The 14,395-nt window shown below is 28.4% G+C and overlaps 1 protein-coding gene across 2 annotated transcripts in view; it reads right to left on the bottom strand.

The window, feature by feature from the left end:
- Positions 1-1,031: 1,031 nt before the first annotated feature.
- Positions 1,032-14,395, bottom strand: part of LOC148313045 (uncharacterized) — a 64,269-nt gene continuing 50,905 nt past the window's right edge. Inside the window, exons 1-5 of one of the 2 annotated variants that reach the window (XM_088269536.1) lie at positions 5,331-5,382; positions 4,796-4,828; positions 4,543-4,596; positions 2,958-3,131; positions 1,032-1,167 (exon numbers count right to left, since the gene is read on the bottom strand). In XM_088269536.1, coding sequence (XP_088125662.1) covers positions 1,081-1,167; positions 2,958-3,131; positions 4,543-4,596; positions 4,796-4,828; positions 5,331-5,378 — 396 coding nt within the window. In that variant the 5' untranslated portion in view covers positions 5,379-5,382 and the 3' untranslated portion in view covers positions 1,032-1,080. Of the gene's footprint in view, positions 1,168-2,957; positions 3,132-4,542; positions 4,597-4,795; positions 4,829-5,330; positions 5,383-14,395 lie in introns of those variants that run through there. The other variant, XM_088269543.1, reaches the window with a different exon arrangement.

Below are 14,395 nucleotides of genomic sequence, written 5' to 3'. Positions count from 1 at the left end.
TGTTACGATGAAATAATAGCGTTGCCATTGCGTTAAAAAAGGCAAATCAAATTATGTTTTTCCATATAATAGGGTTAAGGTTTATGTTGGGTAATTTTATTATAATAATAGTAGATATTAGGCTAGATTAGATCAAAAAGATGAGTTAGTAAGATATATCGCTACTCCTTTCAAGAACGTCATAAATTAAAAATCGTCAATTTTCAGTTGTGCATGTCAACGGAATGCCCAGAAAATGTACTATATCCCAGCAAAATAGTTCAGCCATATTTTTAACTTAATATTTACCCGCTACAGGGCAGAAAGTGTTGTTTTTGCATTTTGAAGAAAAGGTATTGTTTAATTATTTTTTTTAAATATACTAAATATTTTTCATATGGAGAAAAAACCTTCAGGTTTTACCTAAAAAGTTCTGTTGCAAAGTAAAAAGTTCAGTAAGTGGCTTGATATTTATTTTTAATACATTGTATTATATTTTTAAAGTTTAAAAACGTTCTCCTGAAAAGTCAAGTATTTTGATTTATGACGTTCTTTAAAGGAGTGAGCGAGGTGCCTTAATGTTAAAATTGCAGAGACATTTTTAGTAATGCTTTACAAGCTGGGTGGCTAGGTACAAGCTGTACCCAGCGACCTATTACTGTGTCTCAGTCTGCTTCAATGGAAAAGAAAGAGCATCCCGTATGTATTTGAATGAATACGTTGTGTCAATATTTCAAAACAATTGCCGAATTAATTAAGAAGAATTAGGATTTCGAACATATGTACATTCAAGTATTTATTTCATATTGAGTACTAGTACATTATTTTTTTATCTCGCAAAGATATTTATTATTATTCATGACATCTTATATCTTCACTCTGATATGGAATGATTTATTGTTTGTCGATAAATATTAGTATTTTAAATATAAATGACGTATGTATATGATAATAATCACAATTTAATTAGATAACAAAATTGAAGGCAATTTTATATGAAAAGGGTTTTCAGGGTACGAAAATAAAATAAAAATCTGTTTGTATGCGCAGAATCATTTATTGGTTACAGTTAAGTTGTGATTGGTGGTAGAACTTATTTGATTAAGCTCGAATTGGAAGCTGGATGTTGTCCAAGCATTCCTTCAACATACCGGGGAGAACTGCGACACCATGAAGAGCTTCCTGAACCTAAACGTTAAAACAAAATATTTATTAAAGTTATTTACAACAGTGTACAAAAGATGCAATATCCACATTTAGTAAATGTAATATATTTTACAAATGTTAATCAGTTTTGCTTCATGTTTCATCAATTATATTACTTTAACGTTAATCGATGAAACTATAAATCTTTACAGTATATGTTGCAAGTTTTATTTGTTTAAATAACTTTTGGAATAATACGTTGATTTAAATATAAAAATAAAACGCTTGTATTAAACCACTTTCTTGAGTTAATTCATACACAAACACAACTAGTTTTAATAACTATGAGATGTTCACAAAATATAAAGCTGTATTGTATTTTTACCTTTTAATAAAGAACATCTGTAGTTTTTGAAAATTTTGTCGTGTTTACATTTATAAACTCAAAAATCGGTCTTATTCACACGTGTTCTGCCATATTTAAAGTTACAATTTTGGAATATGTATACAGTCAAAAGAAACACTTAGAAGTAAATAGTACAGAATTCTTGATCACACTATTTATTTCCTAATAATTTAGTTAATTCATCTAACATTTTGACATCTCAAAAAATATGGAAATTATACTGGGCTTATAATAACATGTCATTTTCTGATTAAGTGGTCACTTTTCACACGTGTTACATTTTTCATTTAACCCATGATTGACAACCACACTGCTTAAATTTTTGGAGCTCCTACATATATCATAAATCTCATGGCACTTCATGTGTGATTTTGCTGAAGCCATCTATGGTTAATTTTAGAAAGATTTTTTTATATGTCTAAAACATTTTTATTTCGATGTATGTAATACCCTAACTGGATTATTTTAATAGATTTATATTTTCCACTGACTTTTTTTTATTATTTTTTATTTTTTTATTATTAGATTAAAACCAATATTTTTAGCTTTTCCACTTTTTTATTTGACCAGCGACCGGGTTTTGTCGTTACCGACATCATCAGACTGGTAGTCTGATGATGTCGGTAACGACGAAACCCGGTCGCTGGTCAAATAAAAATGTGGAAAAGCTAAAAATATTGGTTTTAATCTAATAATAAATTAAAAATGCAATTCCATCACGAAGTGTCAGTGGATAATATAAATCTATTATCCACTGACACTTCGTGATGGAATTGCATTTTAATATATTATTAGATTAAAACCATTATTTTTAGCTTTTCCACTTTATTTTTATTTGACCAGCGACTGGGTTTCGTCGTTACCGACATCATCAGACTAGTCTGATGTCGTTACCGACATCATCAGACCAGTCCAATGATGTCGGTAACGACGAAACCCGGTCGCTGGTCAAATAAAAATAAAGTGGAAAAGCTAAAAATATTGGTTTTAATCTAATAATATATGGATTATTTTAAATAATATTTTACTAAGTAAAAACCAATATTTCTTAAAATCTACCGTGACACGTGTTTCGATGCATTCCGCATCATTTTCAAACAATACGGTGTTTGAAAATGATGCGGAATGCATCGAAACACGTGTAACAGTAGATTTTAAAATAGTGGTATTTACTAAGTAAAACATTAATGAAAAATGAATAGATTTTACCACAAATTGACTGCCGAATCAATAAATGGATTATTTTACATATAAAAGACACCTAAAAACGTGATCCTGAATTTTTACGTAGCCTATAAATAGCCACACTTTCATATTCCCCTTCATCTATGTTAAGATTTCAAAATATAAATATCCTCGTTCACAAAACCCAGATTTGTGAACAAGGATTTTGACAAACCCAAATTTTGTGAATAAATTATCTTACTTCATGGACGACTTCGAGAAGTTCACCAGCGAGCAATTGATAGACGCCAATGAGACAAGTTGCGATCGAAACTGTGGTTGTGTTGTCTTCGTAGCACTGTTCAGCTTGGGCGGAGTACTTCTGGATCACGGCTTGAAGACCGCCAATGGATGTCAAGATTTCATTAGAAATTTCCTGAAAGTCATTTCAAATAGTTTATTGTTCAGCCCATTTAAATTTCATATATTTCATATCATGTAATACTAAACAATTTCAACAAAACTTCAAATATTTGGGAATTAAATATTTCAATAAACTCCCTAGAGAAATTAAAAAATTAGAAGATATAAAAATTCTTAAGCAAAAATTACATGCCCATTACATATAAATCTTGATAAAAAATATAAAAAAGACTATTATACCATTTTTATATAAAACATTAAACCTTGAGTGTAAGTCCCTCTCCAAGCTCAAGAGCTCAGTCTCTTTTTTGGAGAGGCACAGCGAATCTAAAACTATAAGTTTGCCATATGTATAAATGTTTAGAAACTGTACTATGTTGTACTTAAAATGTAAGTATATTAAATAAATAAAAATATCAAAGGTTAACGTTCTCCATGGGTTATAACACTGGGCAATAATGATTTTGTAACTGAAATTTTGATGACTGATTTGGACTAATCGTTCTTATTCAAAGTCTATATGGTGACAAGCTTGTGTCACGTCAAGATTTGATGTTACGGTCAAATTGTTTGTATAGAATCTATACGTTGAAACTGTAATAGTGGTTGGTATTTAGATATGTTTTAGTTTAAGGTCTAAGGGATTTTAAAAAAAAGTATTGATAAGTTTGGAGTAATAGCGGAAATATATCAACTTATTAATATTGAATACGATAGCATTATATGTTTTATACATAAATAATACGATAAACTGTAGTCATTATCAGAATTAAAAATACCCATAGCTAAAAAATCTGACATTTTATTCATTTTTTGCTTTCGTTTTTTAATTTAGGTATGCAAAGTGCATAAAGATCAGGTATTTTATAAAAGTTGTAAATTGTTGGCCAGTGTAATCTGTATGATGATTGGGTTGCTTCTTTCATAATCAGTCTCCACCTGTTTCTATCCTCCGCTCGTTTCTTTAACTAGTTTAAGTGGTCCGCCTCCGTGGTGTAATGGTCAGCGTGTTGAGCTACCGTGCTGGAGGTCCCGTGTACGATTCCCAGGGGAGGGTGATAAAAATATTAGTGATTTTTACACTCTTATATTGATTTAATATTACCCTGGACTGTTCCCTGACGCGCAGGAGTGATCACCTTACCTTCACATGAGTAATGGTCAAGATAACACTGCGTCAATACGATGCAGTGCCCTATGCACCATTGGGTGCGGATAAGGGTTAGAAGAAGAAAAATTGTATTTAAAACTAGTCGTCCTCTGTAGTTTATGCCTACACACATGCCCTCTGCAATCGTAAGAAGCAGGCCTGGGCGTCTCATATTATGAATAAACGTCACAAAAAAGTTACGTATCCAATGCGCCAATCTAGTACGGATAGTGAATATAAAAATTAAAAATAAATGTAAATAAACATATCTTACGGTTATAGCATTTGCTACACCAAGAGCGCATTCCCTAAGATCTTCAATAGGTCCCTGAAAATAACAAAATAAAATAAAATAATTTTATTACATAATTATTATTTAATAATTTTAAATTACCATATATTTTGCACCCAAATTATTGTAATTCATTGTTTCAAAGAATTTAGGTTAAAAAACAAATCTAACTGTATACAATGATCAAATAAAATAATACTTAAAATAATAGATTTTTCAACATTAAAAATATTACCTTCTGAAGGTCCCTGTTGATGACATCAGCGTTCTGGAACATAAAAAGATTATTTTATTTAAAAAAATCTATGAATTAATATAAGACACACTTAATAGCAAAATTTTATTTTATTTCCGCAATCGGCTTATTTTAATAAACATGATATTATAATTTCTCACATATAATATTTTTAAAAATGCAAGCAATGAAGTTTCCAATACGATTATATAGCATAAAAATGAATGGTTTACGTAATAAAAAAAATCATTACATTTATAATCAAATCATTCATTCAAGTACTTCGGCTGTACTTCAGCTCTGCCAAAGCGATCCAAAATACACGTGTGTTAGAAAATTTAAAAATGAATATAAATTTAAAGAAAGCTTTTTTTTCAGCGAAATCGAAGAGATCATCGCGTGGTCAATTTGTTGTATTATTGTTTTTAAATGGGACATTTTGTTTGTGTTTTTAATCTCTTTATAGTCAATGTTAATTTTTTGTGAAAAATAATCAATAAAATAAATAAATACGTAGAAATATGTTTAATTTTACCGCAAAGGCGACGAAGAAAAGAGCGAAGAAGACCACGAAACCCTTCATGATGATGTGGAGAATATCGACAAACTAAACAATTAAGAAAATTATTTCGTCTTATATGGTTCGTTGTTCATCTCATATCTAATATTATGCATCTTTAAGATATTATAAGATATTTTTTATCATCGATTCATCGGAAAATCACTGTAGAAAAAAACCGTATGTCATTTTCCCGTATTATCAATATTTTAAGTTATCCGTTATGTATTATTTGTTATCCGTATATTTTTAAATTTTAATCTTGTCAAGAGTATCTCATCTCTATAGAATCATTCACTGATGTCGTGTTAACCATACGAAAAACTTTTAAATTAATCCTTAGGGCAACCATTAAAATAGCTTTTTTCTGAAATTCTTAAAAATTTTGTGAAATTCAAAAACCTTAAGTATCGATAGCGAAACGCTGTTTATATCACGCAAAAATTCAAATTTGCATCTTTGATCTACTTAGAATATCAATTATATAAAAAAATTAAAACTAAAACTTTGTTTTTTAAATTAAGTGTTCTAATTTTTTTCAAATAATAAGCAGTCACAAAAATAATTTTATTTTATTCTCATAAATATTTGTTCACAAAATACTAGAAAATATTTAATATACTTATAAATAGATCCAATTATAAAAATTCATATTATAAATATTCAGCTTATTTTTTCTTCTTCATATAGTTTGATTTGTCTCTTTTTGTTATAAAATAAAAATACGTTCTTATTTGTAATATTTTTTATTATTATTATTACTTATTAATTATTTTATAAACCTTAGGAAATGTTTTTAACAATTTATCTTCGAAGTAAATATTTTTATTAAAAAATACTTAAATATTTTTTTAAAGGGTATTTCTACCCTTTTTATAGGAAATTCAAAGGTCACTAAAAGGGTTGAAAAAGAAGCAGATTTTCCTTGACCATGTAATTTTGTCATTCCCAACGATTTCAGATATTTATTTGATACCCAAACGCATACACAAAGTGGAACAAAGTAAGCTGATATATCTGGATAAAGTAAATGCAAAAACTCGAACAAAGGCTTCGGGTCAACCAATAACAAAAAACCGGGAAATGTACACACGTGAAAAATCTTTTAAAAGAAGGATCAGGGTTAAACATACATCGTGGATGGAAAAAAGGTTTCTGTTTGCTCTACTTTATGCATCTAGACATATTGCAGCGATCAATCTATCTAATCCATATATTCAAACAAATCTTTTTCTTTTACGGCTTTCAGAGTGATATTGTGAGTAGTGTTTTCGAAAAAAATCGACTCAAATATCTGTTCGTGAGGGATGAAAAACGTTAATTCAAAACCTGAAATGTGCAGAAGATAAAATTCAGAATTTTATTTATGATCCAAATTGGCAATCAGTTGTGTAAATATAAAAACGGTGTTTATCATATTCTTTTATAACATTTTTTTACTAATGTTAAATCCCATACAATTCCTTTTTAACTGTAATAGAAAAAATGTGTGGCTAGGGATAATTTTAAACATTAAGAAAAAATGTTTGAGGTAATAAAGACATGTGGAGCGAACGGATAGCGATAGAATGATTATTGAAGTATATTTGGCGAATGTGAACGGCGGAAAGAAACGAAGAAGGCCGAAAAAAAAAATTTGCACGACCAGATCAATCATAGCCTAAAATCTGGTGGTGTGGTTGTGAAGGAAGTTTGGTGTGTATGTAAGGACAGAAGAATATGGCGTTGCAGGGAAACGGCGTGATGGTAGTAATACTAAGTAGTAGTACATATATTTTATATATTTATATATATATATATATATATATATATATATATATATATATATATATATATATATATATATATATATATATATATATATATATATATATATATATATATATATATATATATATATAATTATATATATATATATATATATATATATATATATATATATATATATATGTATATATATATATATATATATATATATATATATATATATATATATATATATATATATATATATTTATATATATATATATATATATATATATATATATATATATATATATATATATATATATATATATATATATATATATATATATATATATATATATATATATATATATATTTATATATATATATATATATATATATATATATATATATATATATATATATATATATATATATATATATATATAAATATATAAAGCAGTGTTGTCCAAATATATAAAAGAAACAACTGACTGATTTAATGCTAGACAGATTGACTACATAATTGACTCATCAATGCCTATTTCGAACCCTATAACTTAGGATACTGAATTTAGGAAGGTATCTTGTTTATACAACTCTAGAAAATTTCCCCTCAAAAGTGGTTAAATAAGAGGTAGGGTTTAAAAAAAATAAAGCTACTATTTTGAATAATAAGTGTTTAGATTTTTCACTGAAAAAAAAAACTTATTTTGCAATACTATGAAAGTCTAGCTATGGAAAAACAATTGATTGAAGGTGATGAAAATATAGGAGATGGAAAAGCACGGATGACTTTCAAGGATTTTTTTACCGTCGTCAAGACGGTATTTTTAATAAGTATTTTACTTTACCAAAAAAATCAAACAAAAAATACGAAAAAATAAGTTGACGATTTAGTTGAATTATCAGCGATCCGTTGAATCAGTAAGTTAAAGACCTAGTAACCTATTAAAAAAAACTCATTCATTAGATCGAATCCAGAACCTAGGATACTTCAACAGATCATCATTCGTGAAAAAGATTCACTAAAAATTCAAATCGGGTCGCATAAACAGAGTATTTAATCGAATAAATATGATTTGGTAGTTCACAAACGACCGATGTACATATAACATGTATTTAACTGATCCATAGAATCATTTATAATTATTATTATAAAAATGAAACCAATATTCAGATTCATAATTATGTAATTTTTATACTTACGAACGTAGATTTTTGAGGTTACCTTTATATTTAATGTTTTTTCTTGACATTAAAAAAAAAATACTCCAGAGACGATTCTTAAAATAGGGAATGAAATGTCTAAAAAAACAAGTTTATTCATTTTCATACAACAGTATTTTTTTCCTTTTTCGATGTGCGCGGATAAAAACGCATATTTTTATGAATAATTTCCTTCGATATCATCCTCTTTTTTTTAAATAAAGGGAAATGAATGCACTTCTCCTTCAATTTCGGCTTCGCTAGAGTGGCAATGAATAATTTTAATTAAATTACGGAAGCTCCGGTCTAACAATCTTTATCTTATTCATATTCATTAAGGGGTTCATGAAGACAATTTTTGCTGAACAAAGCTCTTGCTGTTGACTTATCACGTCGAACAAAAAACTAAAATGATCCTTGGGTTTGAAAACAATAAAAACAATTTTTTAATTAAGGCTTCTTGAACTATTCATAAAACACACACAAACTTATAATTAATTTTAATATTTACTTGTAAGATGTAATATAATAATAGTAAGACTTCGGTATAAATATGCGACGAAATTTCTAAATATGTGGTATAAGAAGAGAATTTGTATGTTTTGAATAAGACATAGAAAGGAGAGTGAATGCTGGGAACAAAGTGAATGGTGCACTGAAATCAGTTATAGCAAATAAAAACCTATCAGCGGAAGCTAAACTGGCAGTGCACAACGGAGTCCTGGTTCCAACTCTAATGTATGGAAGTGAAACATGAAGTTGGCAAAAGAAGGATGAAAGTAGACTGAATGCAGTCGAAATGCGATCTCTCAGAAGAATGTGCGACAAAACGATGTATGATAGATGTGCGAATAGTGAAATAAGGAAGGAATGCAAAACTGAGATAAGCATTATCGATAAAATTGAGAAAGGTGTGTTGAGATGGTTTGGACATGTAGAACGAATGAGTGAGGAAAGAACGGTAAAACAAATTTATAAGGTGAATGTTAGTGGGAAAAGAAGCAGAGGAAGACCGAGAAGAACATGGCACGATCAGGTATGCCAAATACTTGAAAGTGGTCAGGTTAGGAGTCGTAACAATCGGCGGGTATGTATGAGGAGATGCATGAATGTGGAAGAGGCGAAGAATGTTTGCAAGGACAGAGTGGTGTGGCGCTCTATCCTCTCTGCCTACCCCTGCGGACAAGTGGCGTGATGGTTAGTTAGTTAGTTAGTTTTGAATATTGAAAGCATTCACTTTGTGGATCATATTGATATATTATTTCGAGAAATAAAAATACTTTGTGTTTTGATCCACTCACATTTTTATAAACCAACTAGTTTCGGCAACAACCTGTTGCCCTCTTCAGGGTTTATTTATAAGTCATAAATTAAACCCTGAAGAGGGCGACAGATTGTTGCCGAAACTAGTTGGTTAGTAAAAATGTGAGTGGATCAAAACACAAAGTATTTTTATTTCTCGAAATAATATAGAGAACTTATGGTGTAAAACTGTTTCCGTGTGAGTTTTTACGACAAAAATATCCGTTTGGTATATTTTGGTGTTAAATGTGAAATGTGGAAGTGGCAAAGATTTTTTGCAAAGACAGATTGGTTTAGCGCTATTCTCTCTTTGCCTACCCCAGCGGGGAAGCAGCGTGATAGATAGTTGGCTAGTTAGTTATAGTTAGTTTATTTTAATTTAATTCGTTGTAAATATAAGTGTTTTTAAGCATGAAAAACAGTAGTTGAACAAAGTTAATATCCCAGAATTAAAATATAAAAAAAAAGAATCGTCAGAAGTAATATAAATTACGATATTATTAACTGATTCGGCATTGACGTTGTGGAATGACATGTTTGTTATTTAAAAAATGAAACATTTGGATTATGCCACTAATTGAGTTTTATTTAATTTCACACGGCCAGTACAAAACCATTTTTGTTATAGCCGTATGTAACGAAATAAAACTCAATAGTGGTTTTATACGTGTGTTTAATTTTTAAAATAAATTAACGATAAAAGTGATTTTTCAAATATTTTTTCACTACATTCACTATATTTCCTATCTGCGTTAGGGATGTTAACGTTACAATTCAGAGAAAGACCTCTATATCGTCCCTAGTTCTATTGTGTTTTGCATTCAAAGTACCTCAGTCCGGATTTTGTAAAATAGAGAGGAAGTCGCAATTCACCTGCTCTTTATAAAACGTCAGATTTATTTGACAGTGTTCAATGTCCAATTGTGATTTTTTATTCTTATATTTCTGTGTTAATTTTTATTTATTTTTAATATTATTTTAAAAAATGTATTGTATCCATATGCATATTTTTTAGCGAAATAACCCTCAAAGGCTCTGCTTTTTTAGGCTTTTCAGCAGCGTGGATAATCATTACTTAAATATTCGAATCATAATTTTTAAAGCATATGTTTTCTAAACAACATTTTGAGTATATAAAAACAATACCCATACACCTTTTTCTACGTCCCTATCATTATAGGGAAGTGGAAAAAGCTGTATAGGTGTTGTTTTTCTATCCTCAAAATATTATTCAGGATTTATATGCTTTAAAAATTATGGTTCAAATATTTTAAATCTTTTGAAAATTGACATGTATCGTATCCTTTGAGGGGTGTGCAAGTGTTACTCTTACATCCCTAGCTACAGGAAGTAAGGAGAAATAAGGACCCGCCATAGATTATAAGAGAGTTGGAAGGGTTTCAGGAAGGGCTGTAGCAGTAACCCCATGACGATATTATACTCTTCATATTATGTAAAATGTGGAGATAGGTCTCATTTTTTTGTCGCTATAATATTATTATTTTATTTTTCTCACAGTATTCTTGATTTTCAATTTTGCAATGAGTAACCATTATTTTATTTATTGTTTCGGCATTAACTTTGTGGTAAGACATGTTACAATGGTTAAAGAAAACACTTGTTTTATACCGCTTGAGTTTTATTAAAGACTACATGTTTCAGAAGTTAAACTTCCATCATTCAGGTCTGTATAATAAATAAAATATAAAATATAAAATTGCTCTATAAATATTTTTTTTTTATATTTAATAATAATTGTTTTATATTTTAGTTACTTTATAGACCTGAATGATGGAAGTTTAACTTCTGAAACATGTAGTCTTTAATAAAACTCAAGTGGTATAAAACAAGTGTTTTCTTCAATCGTAGTTACCGTTATATTTAAAATTATTTTATTGCTTTAAAAGATGACAAGATTATTTATTGAAACAAAAATAAACAGTCCAAATCGTAATTATTTTATTGCTTGAAAAGATGACAAGAATGTCTGTTTCACAATGATGAAGTCATATTCGAAATTATTTGATTGCTTGAAAAGATGATAAGAGTGCTTATTGTGCCAATGATGATAAGTCTTATTTGTATTTAATATTTTAAACAACTTTATTTCTTGCTTTGAATGAAAACAAAAGTATCAGAACATAATAAATACATGAAAATCAAACAGTTTTTTAATAATTCATTATAAATATACACTATATAGATTTTGTTTGAAAGATGTACGTGATTTAATCAATATTGTAGGTATTTTTTTGTTAATTTAAAAATATAAAAATTTGTGTTTTTACTATTTAAAAAAAAAATACTTTGATTTCATATTATTTCTGTGAGCCTAAGCAACTCATTATTTGAAATAGGTATTAAATTATGGTGGACTCAAGAGTCCGCGATACTAACCACAGGACCACAACCCGACATACCTCTTAAGTATTACTTTATGATTTCACATATAACACCTTATTTAAATTATAAATTATGATAACATAATGAAATGCTTAAATATGAAGTGTAAATGAATTTTCTCTCTTATTGTAATCTATTTTATTGTAATTTTATTAATTGTGTGGATGGAACAAAGTTAAACGCCCGTAAGACTTATTTCACCAAATGGCAAAAGTTTTTCAAGTCACACAATGAAACAAGAAAGATCTTTGCGTGGTGCCCCGAGCTTCATGTTTAAACTGCAATAATTGCGAACTGCGGCGTGGTATTCCAACCGAACGAAATACCACTTAGACTCGGATAAAATTCTTACGAACACTCCCGTTTCCCTTCATCTCATTATGAAGTCAGGATATCAAATGCTGCTTCATCCTGTACCAGGTTTCAAATGTATGGGCCAAGACTGTAGTTAAAAAGTTATACCGCAATTGTAATAAAGTTGGGACTGCTCGCTATATAATTCGATGCAATTTTTAGTCGTTACCGAATACGTTCAAAGTTTTCTAATAGCTAACTTGTAGGTGCCAGGCCATGCTTTGTAGAAGAAATAAATCCTCATATATCTGATTAATGAAAAAAGTTATGTCGTATATAAAGAAGTGAAAGGTATTTTTTATTTAAAATAAAGTTCAATACTTCAATCATTTGATTAACTAGTAGGCAGTTTTGAGCTTATATGATCTATATATCTCACGTATGAGCGTAGAAACATACACATACATAAAACCATTTTATAACGTAAATACTATTTAAGTTATTATAATAAAATGTTTTTCCATTTTTATTTTATTTCTTTAACGAATTCACTGGATTTAATATATTGCGAACAGTTACAAGATGCTCACAAAGTAAGAAGTTTCATAACGCTAAAACAATATTAAAAATATGAATTAATATAAAATTTATTTTTGTAAATACAAGTGCACACTGTTCTCCTTATGTTTAGGATTCCTGTCTGGATATTTGCATATTGTTACTGTTAAATATAATGTTAAAAATAATTTTTAACCAAATACAAAAAAAAATAATAGTCAGCATTATGAATCCATGATCATATTTATTTCAATAAATTTTTATGTTTCAAAAGATTCAAATACATAAAATAGTGCTGCAGAAAAATTTTTCGACAGTTTGCAGACGTTGGTGTAACTAAGGTTAAATAAAGTTCTGGGAAAATATAAATTAAAAAAATATACCAGCCTATGACGTTCGTCAGCCCCGTAAATGCCCAGACTTCCATATTCTTCTTCAGCTTTGATGAGATGTCAAAAAATAAAAAAATACAAAATACTATTTTAGAGATTTTTATGAAAATCTTTCCTATAGGCATTTTTTGTTTGTGTCATATTATAAATCTGATAAATTAAGGTAGCAACACGTAAAAACCTTGAATTATGAAACAAATCTTTGAAAAGCAGAATCGGGTATTTACTAAATTAAATAATATCTTTGTTGATACTATCTGAAGTTATTTAAGTACCAAAAATAATAAGAAATAGTATATCCAAGTAAAACGTCTGTTGCTAAAATTATCAAAATACGTCAAATGAGTTTATAAATCGATTGACCAATTCATCAAAGTTGATAACATTAATGCTCTTCGTATCACAAACGATTCACTGATAGACACTTGTTCGTTTTCGTAGAATATACTAATTATACATAATATTCTTAATTAATTTATTTTTAGATTAAAGTTTTTACTGATATTTCTTGGCAGAGCAACATTTGATATGAGAATAAGAAAACAAAAAACTTTATTTAATAATATTATTTTTTGAGGTGTGGTTTAATATAATAAAAGTGTAAAAACTATTTTCTTATTTTAACAACTAAAAATAATTATTAAACTAGAGAAAGTTTTAAAAACTAACAGGGGAGATATTGTAAATGATAATCATAATCTTCTTATGTTTAGTATTAAAGTAATTTGGTTTCAATCCTAGGTTACAATACATTCGTATAATTTACAACGACATCTTATCTGTGGGGAATACCGTGGCAAAATATGTAAAGAATGTATTGACAACTAGCATTTATCTTTGTTGGTAGGTACCGATTTTGTTTGTTCGCTTTTTATTTAAAGCTTTTTTAAAAAAATGTACTTATTTTAAACGATTTTGGTAAAATGTGAGTTATTTTTAATATTGAAAATTTTGTGACAATCCTGTATTAACCCTAGAATACTAAAAAATCGTAAAATTACGAGGGCCAATAAAACATTTTGATCTTATTTATTCCTGTTTTATTTAAATAGTATGTCGAAATTTTCACGAATGCTTAATAAGAACGTCACTCTTAGGATGGTTTAATAAATCTAGGGTTAAGGTACATTGAAACCT

The sequence above is a fragment of the Brachycentrus maculatus genome, unplaced genomic scaffold (assembly GCF_059751285.1).
Source record: "Brachycentrus maculatus isolate JH-2025_06_01 unplaced genomic scaffold, ASM5975128v1 h1tg000024l, whole genome shotgun sequence".
NCBI classification, from domain to species: domain Eukaryota; kingdom Metazoa; phylum Arthropoda; class Insecta; order Trichoptera; family Brachycentridae; genus Brachycentrus; species Brachycentrus maculatus.
Note: the sequence above shows the minus strand (reverse complement) of the source record. Positions and strands in the feature narration are given on the sequence as shown.